Below are 15,353 nucleotides of genomic sequence, written 5' to 3'. Positions count from 1 at the left end.
ATCATTAAATAAAATAAAGATCTAATATCCTTGACTCTAACAATCTTATTCTCTCAGTTAAGCAAATAACCTTCATTTGTATATTCTAAATTTATTAATACATAAACCGTAAGCATCTCCCAAATATAGTTTAAGAACCATTAAAAAAAAAAACATATCCAGCACTCTCTATTAATCTGCTAGGCTGACACTTATGCTCTTAACTAATGGTTCATTTAATTCATGTTGCTGATTTCACTGACACTGTTGGCACAAACAAGAAAATGAAATAACTGGTTGCTAACTTATGATCAAAACCATCTGATTCTGTTACAAATGCATCTGTATTTCCCAGGGTGTAACAACATTCATTAAGTTCAATAATTACTTACATGTCAGAAAGTGAACAAATCTAAAAGATGTAAACCCACCCCAAAGTATTTGTTAAATGTGCAACAAGCCAAATGTAACTCTGTTTAATGACTCCAAATAGACTAAAATTAAAAAAAAAAAAAAAACACGCTCAAATCAAAATCAATTCTAGCACTCATTGCAATTAGAAGACTTTACCGTTTTCTTCCATATCAGCCTTCTCCACTTTTGAGCGATCTTCACGGTTTACCAGTTGCCTGGTAGCACAGACCTGCTTCAAGCCAAGGAAAAGGAAAAGAATTGAGGGTACAATCTGTCCCACTACGGCATCTACTGCAGGAGGTCGATTTTGCAGTTCCAAAAGGATACTCAGTCCTATTATACACATCTTCCGGTCATGATGCCTACAAATTACAAAGAAAAAAAATGTGCTCATGAGAAATGAGGATAGTGGAAGACACTACAAGAAAAAATGGCCAAGGTAATATTTTAGGGTTCATTCAATAGAATTACAGAGGTATCCCCCCTTTTGTACCATAAGAAATCCTACATAAATCAAGTTTTGTAAAAACCAATTATCATCAAAGCGCTACAGAAGTCTGTAATTAATATGGTGAATCTTGATATAATATCAATTTATGATTGATATGAATGCTATATCTGGGCCTTGGCATACAAGTTCTATTAAAGCAAGAATACCTGTACTTGACAGCATGAAATTCCTAACCAAGGGGAAAAAGGAAAAATTTAGACTCTGTCTTCTGCATTAGATTGGTCTACAAGGTTTCTTAACACATATACTGTACGAAAACCGCAGGTGCCTCAGCATATAAGGTGAACTTGATGGCTCTAACTAAATCCATTAAATGTTCTCTGCTTTAACATAGGATAAGAAAAATCTGATTCTGAAGGAAAAAAGTTTGACAGTATACATTATATACATTTTTCTGTTTCTTCTAAGTGGTTTAAAAATATTAAGAATGGCAAGACTACTGTATTTGGTATAACACTCCCAGTAAGCCATTGTCAGAGCTGAAATTCTAGCATAACAGTCACGAAGAGGTGTTCAGTCACTGGAGGAGGGCATGTACCTACTACTTGGCATCTCACTTTTCCTAAGTTCAAAAACATCTAGGAGAGTACTTCACATAAAGACACACTCTCCCACTGGGCCAGCACCTGGGCTACAATGAACACTCCTTCTTTCTGACCTCATATTTGAGAATAAGCTCCCGTGAGATCTGTAGGGTTCAATATCCTGGGACAAGACATCTTTACCAAACTGGCATTTTCCTTAGAAACCTGACCCCATTGAGAATGTTTTTGCCTACAGACACTTAATAGTCATGGAACCAGATGGACACTTAATTCTTGTAGCCTCAAGATATACTGCTAGCACATAAGTCAAAAACAAGTAGGGATAGGCTATAACTAATTTTCAGAGACTGCATTCTTTCCAAAAAGTAAATATTATGTTAATACCCTAAATATTCTTAAAAATGAAAATCATCTTTCTATATGCTATTATACACTTTTAAAAGTCAACTTTCCAGAAACAGAAATGTAGTGTAAAATCCAAAAGACACATACCCAAGAAAACAATCTGTATCATTCATCCACTGATTTATAAACTGTACAGTTATAGGTCCAGGGTTGTGAGGCAACTGAATTTGTTCTAAAGTATGTAGCAGCAAATCAGGGTTGTAGTACAAGGCAGCAATTGCAACCTGAAGACACATGGTACGGAGCTCACTAGTTTTGACTCCTCGGGTTAATCTCTCCAAAACAAGTTGAACAAAGAGTGGAATGCACTAGAGGAAAAAATGAAAAAAAGAGTCAACCATATACATAGAAACCAGGTAGAGTGTCATCAATAAGACAGTCTTGGGGCGCCTGGGTGGCTCAGTTGGTTAAGCGACTGCCTTCGGCTCAGGTCATGATCCTGGAGTCCCAGGATCGAGTCCCACATCGGGCTCCCTGCTCAGCAGGGAGTCTGCTTCTCCCTCTCCCCCCTCTTGTGCTCTTTCTCTCTCTCACTCTCTCTCTCAAATAAATAAATAAAATCTTAAAAAAAAAAAAATAAGACAGTCTTAATGATAATTAAACCTTTGCTTAAATTGTTTTGAGTTATTCAATAAATTCATATTCTCATAAAACCCAAAAATTAAATGGCCAAAAAGAGGTCCGAGAGAAGCAGTGTGAGGAAGTCTCCTTCCTTTCTGAGAGCAGATTACAGTTAGTTGAAGACTGTCCCACAAGAGTCCACACTCAAATGATGGCAATAATCCAAATGTAGACTCAGCCACTTCCACATTTAAGGTAAAATGACTAGGTTGGAATTTTTCTTTGTTAAATCAAATTGAATGGGGCACCTGGGTGGCTCAGTTTGTTGGGCGTCCGACTCTTGATTCTGCTCAGGTGGTGGTCTCACGGACATGGGATTGAGCCCTGGTAACACTTCCCAGGATGATCTACAGATTCAGCATAATGCCAGCTGACTCCTTTGCTGAAACTGACAAGCTGATCCTAAATTTCATATGGAAACTCAAGGGACCCAGAACAGCCAAAAGAGTCTTGCAAAAGAACAAAACTGAAAGACTCAAACTTCCTAATTTCAAAACTTACTACAAAGTTACAATAATAAAGACAGTGTAGTCCTGGATTAAGGATTAAAAAATTAACCGGAATGAGAATCCAGAAATAAATCCTCACATTTATAGTCACATCATTTGACAACGGTGGCAAGACAATTCAATAGGGAAAGAATCGCTTTTTCAATAAATGGTACTGAGACAACTTTCTATCCACATGCATAATAATGAATTTAAACCCCTTCCTCATGCCACACAGAAAAACTAACTCAAAATGAATTAAAGACCTAAATGTTACAGCTAAAACTATAAAATTCTTAGAAGAAAAAAGAAGGAAATCTTCGTGGACTCAGATTTAGCAACAGACTCTTAAATATAACACCAACCACAAGCAGCAAAAGAAAAAAAATAGATAAATTGGGCATCATCAAAATTAAAAACTGCTTCAAAGGACACCATTAAGAAAGTGATAAGACAATCCAAAAATTGGGAGAAAATTTTTGCAAACTGTGTATCTGATAATGGACTTGAATTTAGAATCTATAAATAACCTCTATAACTCAATAATAAATAACCCAATTAAAATGGGCAAAGAATCTGAATAGACATTTCTCAAAAAAGATAAGCAAATGGCCATATGAAAAGATGCCCAACATCATTTACCATCAAGCAAATGCTAATCAAAACAACAAGATACTACTTCACACCTATAAGCATGGCTATAACAAAAAGACAAAGCAAGAGTTGATGAGCATACAAATTGGAACTCTCATTCAGTGCTAGTAGGAATGGGAAATGATGCGGCTGCTCTGGAGAAATAGTTTGGCAGGTCCTCAAATAGTTAAAAATAGAATTACCACTCGTAGATATATACCAAGAGAAATGAAAATATGTCCACACAAAAATCTGCATACAAATGTTCATAACATTATTCATAATAGCCAAAAAGAGGAAATAATCAGGGGAACCTGGCTGTTTAGTTGGTCGAGCATGTAACTCTTGATTCCAGAGTCGTGAGTTCAAGCCCCACGCTAGGCACTTAATTAAAAATAATAGTAATAATAATTAAAAAGTGGAAATAATCCAAACATCCATCAACTGATGAATAGCTAAAATAAATGTGATATATCCACCCAATGGAATATGTAGCAATAAAAAGAAATGAAGTACTAGTATACATGCTCCCACATGGATGAACCTTTAAAACATTATGCTAAGTGAGAAAAGTCATTCACAAAGGACCACATGATTTCATTTATGTGAAATGTCTAGAATAGGCAAATCTCTAAAATAAGAAAGTAGAATAATGGTAGCCTAGGCTGGGGGGTGAGTGTTGAGGGGAAATGAGGAATGATTACTACTGGGTATAGAGTTCTTTGGGGGGTAGTGAGGCAATGCTCTAAAACTGTCGTAATATTTGCATGATTCTGTGAATATACTAAAATCCACTGAAGTATGTACACTGTAAAGGAGTGAACTATATGGTATGTGAATTATAGCTCAATAAAGCTGTTAAAAAAAAAAAATACATGGAGCAAAAGTTACAGAACTGAAAGAAAAAAGACAACTCCACAATTTTACTTGAACACTTCAACACTTCTCAGTAACTATTATACCATGATTACAGCAAACGTCAAATTAATCTTTGTTGAAAATTTATAGTGCTTTTTAAATCAGTAAAAGAAACTTTTTCTTTTTTGCATAGTATCTTCAATTCTGGTTAAAAAAAGATATCTGAGAATATTTCAACAGAATCCACAAAAAATAAAGGGAAAATGCAAATCTCTGGAAAACCTAGTAAGTAGAATTTACATATTTATCTCCTTCAGGATTTGCTTGATAGCCTCTTAAATTATTACATAGTTTCCTGTTTATTTCTTTCTCAACTAGAAAGCAAGGTGCAATTTTCAAACTGCATGGGTATTTTTCTTTTGTCATTTAAATAGAATTTGTTCCAGCAAGCACGAACTACAGGCTATCTTTTTAATTTTCCATCATAATATAAACAAAATGTCATTCAGGTATGTAAATTTTCAATATAAACATCAAGTACAAACTTTCCATACATGTATTACCTGATCAATTCCCTTTCCTTTGCACTGAAGAATGATGACTTCAAGAAGTTTGGCTGCATGACATTCTGCATCTTCTCCTGCATCTCCACATAGTACCTACAATAATTACAATTCAGCTCAGCAGTGAATGGCATTGCATAGAATTTGAGTCTACATGAAGCAAATATCCCATAAAAATTCAGGCATTAGAATCATAGCTTTGGGGCACCTGGGTGGCTCAGTCAGTTAAGTGTCTGCCTTCGGCTCAGGTCATGATCCCGGGTCCTGGGATCCAACCCTGCATCACAATCATCACAATCACACTAAAGTAAGCTATATGAGTTAATTGTCCAGATAAGTGAAGCTTCCCTTTAAAGGCAACAAAACAATAAAGTGAAATCAAAAGAAATTTAAAAAAACCTTCCATTTAAACAATGAAACAAACCCTGTAGTTTTCTGTTTCTTTTGAGTTCATTTTTTCATAATAATAACCATAATTTACTATCACACACCTTTTAATTTCTCCATATGGAATCTATAACTACAAACATCTTCCATGGATGTTATAACCATTTAGGACTATAAGTATTACCGTACATAAATTTATCAGTTTACCAGACCATTCCTCTATTGTCAATTTTGTATATCTACTATTATAAATAATTCTACAATGCACAGGCTCAAACATAAAAATTGGAATATAATTGCCTTACAATAAGGTTCCCAGAAAAGAGATTCATAGAGTAGAGCCATGCTTATATTGGAAATAAGAAAATACGGAAAAATTAATAAGAGTTCAAACATGAGCTATAAGAAAAAGAACAGACTTAACCTGAAGAGGAGACAGAAATTAAAAATACAGACAGAAAGAGGTAACAGGGAGAAACAAAAGACAGACTCATTGAGTAAAGACAACAAAGTGGACAACTTTTGTCAAAATTATTCTTAAAAAGCACAGAGCAAAATTATAAAAATATTAGAAATGAAAAAGGCATAAATACAGGTAAAGGAGAGATTAAAATAAGCAAATACTATGGAGAACATTATATTCCTTATATATTTGAAGGCTCAGATGAATTGGATAATTTCCTAGACAAATACAATTTAAGAAAACTGAATTAAAAAGAAATTCCAGATAAAGAAGACAGATTGAACATTCTCATTTATTTTTATTACTTCCCAAAAGATTAAAATAATAAAGAGGTTTTAGAGGCATGAATCCACAAAGACAGAGGAAAGGAAAAAAGTAGACAGCTATACAATTTTGGAAATTGGAAAACAGATGGATCAGTGAACTGAATCGCAAACAGGAAGCTGGCAAAGCCAAAAATCAACTCTATAAAATTTAAAATTCTGCTTCTTAGGGCAATATATCTACATTTAGATTCTAAATGTGAATGGGCTCTGAAACCAGAATCCCTTGGTTCAAATTCTAGCTCTGCCACTTATTATCTGTGCTTTTAAAAAAGCTAATTAAGGGGGGCCTGGGTGGCTCAGTTGGTTAAGCAACTGCCTTCGGCTCAGGTCATGATCCTGGAGTCCCGGGATCAAGTCCCACGTCCGGCTCCCTGCTCGGCAGGGAGTCTGCTCCTCCCTCTGACCCTCCCCCCTCTCATGCTCTCTCTCTCTCAAATAAATAAATAAAAATCTTTAAAAAAAAAAAAAAAGCTAATTAACCTCTGTGTCTTACTGTCCCCATCTGTAAAAGGGCGATAATAATATACTTACATGGCAGGGCTATAGAACACAAAGAAAAAAAAAAGTCACTCCCTTTGCCCCAAATTGCATTTACTTGGGTTTTTTGTTGGTTGGTTGGTTGGTTTTTGTCCCCACCTCCAGAAGGAGAAGAAAAAAAATATTTCGGTAATTTTAAAAATGGGCTCTGGAGCCAGACTACCTGGCCTCAAATATGGCTCCTACATAGACTAGCTCTGTGACTTAGGACAATTTGACTCAGGCATGATGCAAAAAATTGTGCCTCGGTCTCGTCTTTGACCAAAAGGTGATCCTTCCCTCATAATGTTGTAAAGATAAAATAAGTTAATATGTATAAAGTACTTAGGAAATGCCTCACGTGCAGTAAGAGTTCAGTAAGTATTAGCTATTATTAAAAACCACGAATATGACATATATTTTAACCACCTGTTAAGTCTAAGACATCACTGTGAATATCACTTTTACCCCAGCTGCTATAATACAGAGCAGCTGTAGGTGTAGGACTGCTATGTTTTCTACTTGCTGCTTTCTCTTCCCTTTTGCCTCACTAGCAACGGTCTCCACAACTGAGAGGATACTGAAGACTGCCAAATGATTATGATTTAATAAGATAGGTTATTACGGGCTAAACAGGTCAAAAATCATGATTCTACTCCTTCAGTTTATATGTGATGAAACTTAGTGACCTCCCAAAATCTCCCAGGCTCTTTATGACTGAACTGAGACCTCAATCAGATGTGCTGATTATCAGTTCAGAGCTCTTACCATCTTGGTACACATCTCCTCTAGTGAGGAAGATAGGTTGTACACTAGATATTTTACTCCCAAGGCCAAACTTAAGTATTGGGCAGCTCTAGGCAATGCAGTTTTTTTTATATTTATGTATATATATTTACCTAAAGGAGAAGGAAAACATTATTTGTACTCATAATGATTGCAAGATATAACCAACGGAGGGTGAAATCTAATCTGTGACAAAGACAACATAATAGACAATCCTGTTTGTATGTAAATGTAACAGTAGCCAATATATGGCTAATAAATCATCCTGTACTGAGCTAAATGATGCCGTTTTTGTAACGGCATCAATTAAAAGAAAATCAGTGATTGACAAACTGTGCGGTTATTTTCTTAGCACTGTGCTTTTCTGTTGTTGGGATTTTTTTTTTTAAAGATTTTATTTATTTATTTGAGAGAGAGAGAGAATGAGAGAGAGCACATGAGAGGGGGTAGGGTTAGAGGGAGAAGCAGACTCCCTGCCGAGCAGGGAGCCCGATGCGGGACTCGATCCAGGGACTCCAGGATCATGACCTGAGCCGAAGGCAGTCGCTCAACCAACTGAGCCACCCAGGTGCCCTTTTATTGGGATTTTTAATAACACTTTAATCAAGTAGTAAGTCTGCATTTTTGAAAGAAAAAAACACAAAATTATTTATCTTAAACATTATAAAGTACACAGCTACAAGAGCGGCAAACATCAGGAGTGCCTGGGTGGCTCAGATGGATGAGCATCTGACTCTTGGTTTCAGCTCAGGTCATGATCTCAGGGTCATGGGATCGAGCCCCGCATCAGGCTGTGTGCTTGGCACGGAGTCCGCTTGGGATCCTCTTTCTCCCTCTGTCCTTCCCCCAACTCGTACTCGTACTCACACACACACACACACTCTCTCTCTCTCTCCCTCTCTCTAAAATAAAATAAATAAATCTTTAAAAAAATAAATAAGGGGCGCCTGGGTGGCTCAGTGACTCAGTCATTAAGCGCCTGCCTTAGGCTCAGGTCATGATCCCAGAGTCCTGGGGATCGAGCCCCGCATCGGGCTCCCTGCTCCATGGAAAGCCTGCTTCTCCCTCTCCCACTCCCCCTGCTTGTGTTCCCTCTCTCCCTGTGTCTCTCTCTATCAAATAAATAAATAAAATCTTTAAAGAAATAAAAATAAAAATAAATAAAATTTTAAAATTAAATAAATAAAAGTGGCAAACATTCTTTTTTTTTTTTTTTTAAAGATTTTATTTATTTATTTGAGAGAGAGAGAATGAGAGACAGAGAGCGTGAGAGGGAGGAGGATCAGAGGGAGAAGCAGGCTCCCAAGGAGCAGGGAGCCCGATGCAGGACTCGATCCCAGGACTCCAGGATCATGACCTGAGCCTAAAGCAGTCGCTTAACCAACTGAGCCACCCAGGTGCCCAAGTGGCAAACATTCTTAAGCACAACACACAATATAAAATTTTCAAATTACGATTCCAGGGCCTATTAGAAAATAAAAAATAGCAAATATATGTTGAAGGCAACACAAAACTAAAGTATAAGAAACAAATTGAAAGAGCGTCCTGAAGTAAAACACTCAAACATTAGTAAGAACCACTCTAACAACTGATTAGGGCACACTTACCTTTCTACACATTGTAAAAAGTATTTCTAAATGCTTTGGATTAGATAATAAAGTATCTGTATCTATTGTCACATAATTATGCAAGAGAGGCATCATATCTGGAAAAAAAGAAAAATTCAAAAGCCCAGTGAGACTTGAGTAACAAGAGTAGAAATAAATTATTCCCACCAGAACCATATTTCTGTAGCACCCACACATTACTATCTTCCCCCACAACCACAAAATGTAGTAACAGAAGTGACAGAGCTGCTCTATTTATAGACGAGGAAGATGTGGATCAGAAAGATTAAAATGCTCATCATTTATTAGAGTGATTGTTCCAAATTTTTGTCTTTTTCTCCATAGGAGTCATCACCATTTGACAAACTGCGTATTTTCTGGCTTCCCCACCTTCCCTGCCCTCCCCCCAACTAGAATGGAAGCATCAAAACAGCAAGAGCTATTTGGCTCACTGCTGTACTGCTGTGCTTAGAACAGTGCTTGGAATATAGGCAGTATTCAGAAAATAGTAATTGAATTAATGTATGGGTATATGTTCTGACTGCAAACTAATTTAAGATCCACCAGGAAACAGTCTCCCTTCTACTGCCTATATTCCCAGAGCTGCAGAACACTGCTGCGATGGCACCACCCTTTCCTCCACGGGGCAAGAACAATTATCTTCTGATTAGTACTGGAATCGCATGTGTCTTTATGTCAAGTGTCAAAGGAAATAATGTCTAGACACAGAAAAGCAAAAATGTTAGATGTCAAAGCCATACCTGTAAAGTATTCAAAACAATCCTGCTGAAAAACCTCATATAATATACCTAGCAGCTGCCACATTTGAGGGGAAATACCATGGCAGGTTAAACTATATGCCAGGGAAAGAATTTCTTCATAGAATTCTAGAAGGAAGAAAATCTCTAGTTAGAATCCCAGAAAACAGGAAAAATTAAACACAAAGACCACAGCGAGGAAGATTTAGGCTACCCACTCGCATACACTCCTCTTACACCCAATATACTTTGAGCACCCCTTTCTCGGCATTCCCATCTTCAGCTACTACATTTGCCACCTTACATTTCTTACCAGGACCTGCCCCCTACCCAATAAGACAGCGCAAAGATTCGTTCTTACTGAACTTACCCAGTATTTTTGATACTGTGTAACAAATAAAATATAGTTTATACTTCTAAAGCTATGTTAGAAATGGATACAAGAGGGGCGACTGGGTGGCTCAGTCGTTAAGCGTCTGCCTTCGGCTCGGGTCATGATCCCAGTATCCTGGGATCAAGCCCCACATCGGGCTCCCTGCTCGGCGGGGATCCTGCTTCTCTCTCTCCCACTCCCCCTGCTTGTGTTCCCTCTCTTGCTGTGTCTCTCTATGTCAAATAAATAAAATCTTAAAAAAAAAAAAAAAAAACCATACAAGAAGGAATAGATTGTGGTATATCTCTCATGTACAGGATTTTTAACCTACAAATAATTAAAATTCTTTGGGAAGCTTAATTAAGCTAGGCTAAAATATCTTCCTGCCTCACATATGTTTACAAACTATATTCTGGACTATATTTTGTCAATTTACAAACCTTGTAAAATTTCTATTTACCACAAGCCAATTATACCTACTATAAAGAGTCCAAAGGGAATGCTCTTGTATTTGCATATATATTTTTTATTACTACCCTCTGTCAAAAGGAAATCATGTCTAAACACACAATGAGAAAACACAATTCTCAATACAAAATTTTCAAATAATTCCTACCATGTCACTAAGCAAAAGTCTGTTAACTTCAAAGGTTTCTTTTTTTTCTCTTATTTAAAAGGAACTAGGTACGCCTGGGTGGCTCAGTGGGTTAGGCGTCTGACTCTTGATTTCAGCTCAGGTCATTATGTCAGGGTCGTTAAGTTTAAGCCCCACATCAGGCTCTGCACTGAGCGTGGTGCCTGCTTAAGATTCTCTCTCTCCCTCTCCCTCTGTCCCCCCACCTCCACTCGTGCATGCTCTCGCTCAAAAAATTTTAAAAATCTTTGAAAAATAAAAGGAACTCATATTCACCCTGGACATGCTTGGAGTTTTTTTCTGTAACATTATTTAAAACACTATATTCAAAAACTAATAGATATTTGCCTTACCAAGAGCAAAATAAGATGGAAATCACAGATATTGGGAAATAATTTGTTACATGAGACAATCACTTGAAAAGCAGCATTATCTGAATATGAAATATCTGAAAGTTCTGTTTATCATCACCCCACACCTTGGATATGAGGAAAGGAGAGCAAATGCCTCTTCCTAACATGAAGCCTAAAGACAGAAAAGGGGCCCAAGATTTCCTTGCATACCCTTGAGAGCTTCAGCACGTATGCACGACCCAGCCACTCCGATGCTGAAGATCAGGCCTTTGAAACTTGACAGAGAAACTAGAAGGCGTGAAGCTGTTGCAGATTATTTTTTGTAGCTGTACTAGAGTCTGGACTGTGGTGGGCAGTAGCGCAGGACCCCGTGTTGATAAAGGCAGCACTGGCCTCCTCGGCAAACCACTTCTAGGGCAACTAGAAGTGGGGCTCCAGCCAACTCCAGCCTCCCCACAGATTCAGTGAGCTACCAAACATCCTTCCGCTAAATTCCATTTCCGCCTGAATGCAGCAGAAGTTATTTCAAGCATTCTCAACCAAGAAGACTGACTGTTAGGATAGAATGGTTGTACTTTACTTTGACTTCCTGCGTAAGATAAAGCGGTTGAAGCAGTTAATAGCTAGCCCTGGCTTCTAATAATAAATGAAATTTTAGGAGTAAATGAGCAATGAAAACAGGCCAGGGAAAAAATAAAGTGGGACAATGGAAAGAGACTAGACCATGGACACAAATGAAGTCAGGCTGCTGGGGTGGAGGTCCTGGAGTAAGAGAGTCAGCCCATATATATATATATTTTTTTTTTTTTTCTTATCTAAGATCCTATATAGCCAAATATTGGCTCAAAATGGGCCATTAACATTACAGCTAAAAACATAAGAAAGATCATCCATCACCGTAGGGCTAGGGATGGGGTATCAGACAGGCAACTGGAGCCATGGCTTTCTCCTCTACCCACTGCAGCCAAAAATTGGGCCATTTCCTTAACATCCTGATGTTGCAATTGCTCAAATCAAACAGCTGGGGGAGGTAGATTAGAAGGTTGGTATAAACTATTTCTCTTCGCCTTACTTCATGGTTTCACTCCTCAAGATTGATTACTTAAATTTAAATGGAGAATCTTCAGTTAAATTTAAATGGAGAATCTTCAGTTACAATCTCTTCCGTGAATAAGGGCATCAGTGAATATATTCTTTTTTTGCTTATCAGAATCTCTAGGGTTACGGTCCAGAAATGTCATTTTAAGTGGCTCCCGGTGATTCTTATGCACACCAAAGTTTGAGAACTACTGCTTTATAGCAATGATTTCAAAGGGAAGGAGGATGTACCTAGGCAGTGTACAAGATAATCCACTGAGAATGGAAAATAATGTATTACAACACTTTATATATATAGACATTTAATCCCATCCTTTTACATTTCTATTTTTACGGATGTAAATGTAATTTAGTAGCATGTATATTGCCTGTAATATGCATTCAAATATTATTCACCTATATTAGAAGTACATGCTCAATTTTTTACTAATGGTATGAATGATAAAAAGTTCGGAGACAACCGCTCTTAAGCAGTCACATGCTTTTCTTCCACCTTTCTGTCTGCACACTATAAAGGCTGCATCTCCCTCTTGCCCACATGACTTGGGGCTGCCGCCTTTAAAATGCTTGGATACTATGCGAAAACAGTCTCCTCTACAAATTGCCATCAGTTTGCAACACCCTGACTCTATTAGTTACTCATTCTACTCAGAAGTCAGGCACTATAATAGAACAACAATTATTTCATACTTCTGACAGGACACAGGTCTGTCATTTCACATTTTTCAATTCCAGATTAAAGTAACTCACCTGAACCTCATCCCAGTTCTTCCTTTCTAAAAATATAAAATTTAAAGTTCTCTGTCCTTTAAAAATTCCAAGACTAAAAATTCTTCATTGGATGTATTAAATTTTTCTCTAAATGAAAATATAAATATACAATACTAGAAAGTATATCCAAAAACAGAAGAAAATGCAAGCTTCTCTTCCTCAAGTTGTCCATATTGTTGAATTTGAAGGGCTAAAAATGCACTTTAAGTAAACCAAATCAGTTTACCTTTTTACTCTACCTTTGAACTTACCAATTACATGTTTCTGTAAAACAAGATCAATGATCCGTAGACAGATATTCTCTAACTGCTGAGTAACCTAAAGACAAATTTAAACATTTAGTTTAAAATTCATCATGATAACCCTTACTCTATAAATATTAGCCCAATAAAAATACCAACAGGACTTTTTTGAGAGGAGAAGTTGACAGTTCTAAATTTCAAGTGAAAAATATAACCAAGAGGGCGCCTGGGTGGCTCAGTCGTTAAGTGTCTGCCTTTGGCTGGGGTCACGATCCCAGAGTCCTGGGATCAAGTACCACATCGGGCTCCCTGCTCGGTGTGGAGTCTGCTTCTCCCTCTCCCACTCTCCCTGCTTGTGTTCCTGCTCTCGCTCACTCTCTCTCTCTGTCAAATAAATAAAAAAATAAAATATTTTTAAAATATATATATATATATAAAATGAAGAAATTCTGAAAAGTAAACTAATGATAAAAGTGGGAGTTAAATCTGTAATAAAATTACAAATTAAGTTAGTTCCTTAGCTCATATTTTATACCAAAATAAGTTCCTAATGAATGAAAGATTTCAATGTGAAAACTTGGGCCATAAGAATACTAGAAGAAATGAGAAGAAGTTGTGTATAATCCTGAAGATGGAAAATGGCTCAAAGCACAGAAATCAGAAATAAATATATCAAGGCACTTGATTTCAAAAATTAATATCTGCATGGGGTAGGGGGAAGTCAGAGATAAATGAAAAATGGAGGGAATTATTTTCAAATGGTACCACAAAGATCAAATTCCCTCCCATGAAATCAAATCAACAGAAAAAAAGGCAAAGGTTATGAAAAAGAAATATAAACAGACCTTAAGCTTTTAACAAGATGTTCACTCAAATACATGGTAAGAGTACAAATTCTAAGCCCCAGATTACCACTTTACACCTATCAGACTGGTAATGATCAAAAAGTACGTGGCTGGGAAGTGAGACACTGCTGTCCATTGATTTGGAAAGTGTAACTTGGCCAAGTTAGCAATATCTCTCAAGCTTACTCATAAATACATCCTTTGACCCAGCAATTCCATTTCAAGGACTTTGCTCTCCAGACATATTATTACCTGTGCAGATGACATGTAAAAGGCCACTCACTATAGCAATGTTTGCGATCAGTTTCAACCAAGATTCCATTTAACAAGGGACAGTTAAATTATATTCATTAATGAGGGACCGGTTGAATAAACTTGACATATTATATAAAGGAATATTATGCAACTACTAAAAATATTTAACTTAAGTGACTAATATGGAAGGATCACCAACAGCAATTCAAAAATGGCAGATAAAAACTGTATGCTATCATTTTCATAAAAGAAAAATACACACACTCGGTTTTTTTGCTTAGCTATTACAATAGAAAAAAATCTCTGGAAGGAAAACCTTGTAGAGGACCTACCTCCAGAGAGAATTAGATCTGGGGAGCTGAGGGAGAAGGTGAATTTTCACTATCTTTTCACATCTTTTGGATTTTTCAACATACGTTATACTAAATATTTTTTAAGTAAGCAAAAATTAAACTCCATCATGGGTTACATTTTTCATCTGAGTCTCCTATTTCAAGTTTGGGGCATATTCTCTGAATATTCAGCTTTAAAGTACTGTCTTAAATAATCAACATATTTTGCCACCAGTAGGCAGAGACACCAAGAACAGCTGCCAGTTGTAAATAACTGATATGCTTATTTATCACTGCATATCCCTGAAAACCAGCCCTGGAAAGAGACATATGTGCATCAACATTATTTGGAAGAATATACAATAAATGTTAACAACGACTGTTAAAAAAAAAAAAATAGAAAAAAAATAAAGTTCCGTTTTAAAGTTCAAAGGATCCAAAAATCTCCCAGTTTAAAAATCTGTCAATATATTTAAAACCATTAAAGAAAAACTACATATGCATAAGCATCTGGTTTAGATTTCTAGTTTTGTTCTGCATACATTGTTTGTACACGTATTCATACACATGTGATTTTTCCTTTTAAGGAA

The 15,353-nt window shown here is 36.7% G+C and overlaps 1 protein-coding gene across 1 annotated transcript in view; it reads right to left on the bottom strand.

Annotated features, from left to right (window-relative positions):
• Nucleotides 1-15,353, bottom strand: part of IPO8 (importin 8) — a 67,686-nt gene that overhangs the window by 12,884 nt on the left and 39,449 nt on the right. Inside the window, exons 17-22 of the mRNA XM_035027978.1 lie at nt 13,341-13,407; nt 9,864-9,989; nt 9,103-9,200; nt 5,018-5,113; nt 1,942-2,162; nt 550-755 (exon numbers count right to left, since the gene is read on the bottom strand). Of these exons, the coding sequence (XP_034883869.1) occupies nt 550-755; nt 1,942-2,162; nt 5,018-5,113; nt 9,103-9,200; nt 9,864-9,989; nt 13,341-13,407 (814 nt within the window). The remainder of the gene's footprint in view (nt 1-549; nt 756-1,941; nt 2,163-5,017; nt 5,114-9,102; nt 9,201-9,863; nt 9,990-13,340; nt 13,408-15,353) is intronic.

The sequence above is a fragment of the Mirounga leonina genome, unplaced genomic scaffold (genome assembly GCF_011800145.1).
Source record: "Mirounga leonina isolate KUSES-001 unplaced genomic scaffold, KU_Mleo_1.0 Mir_201, whole genome shotgun sequence".
NCBI lineage: Eukaryota > Metazoa > Chordata > Mammalia > Carnivora > Phocidae > Mirounga > Mirounga leonina.
The sequence above is the reverse complement of the archived record's forward strand: the minus strand, read 5'-3'. Positions and strand labels throughout refer to the sequence as shown.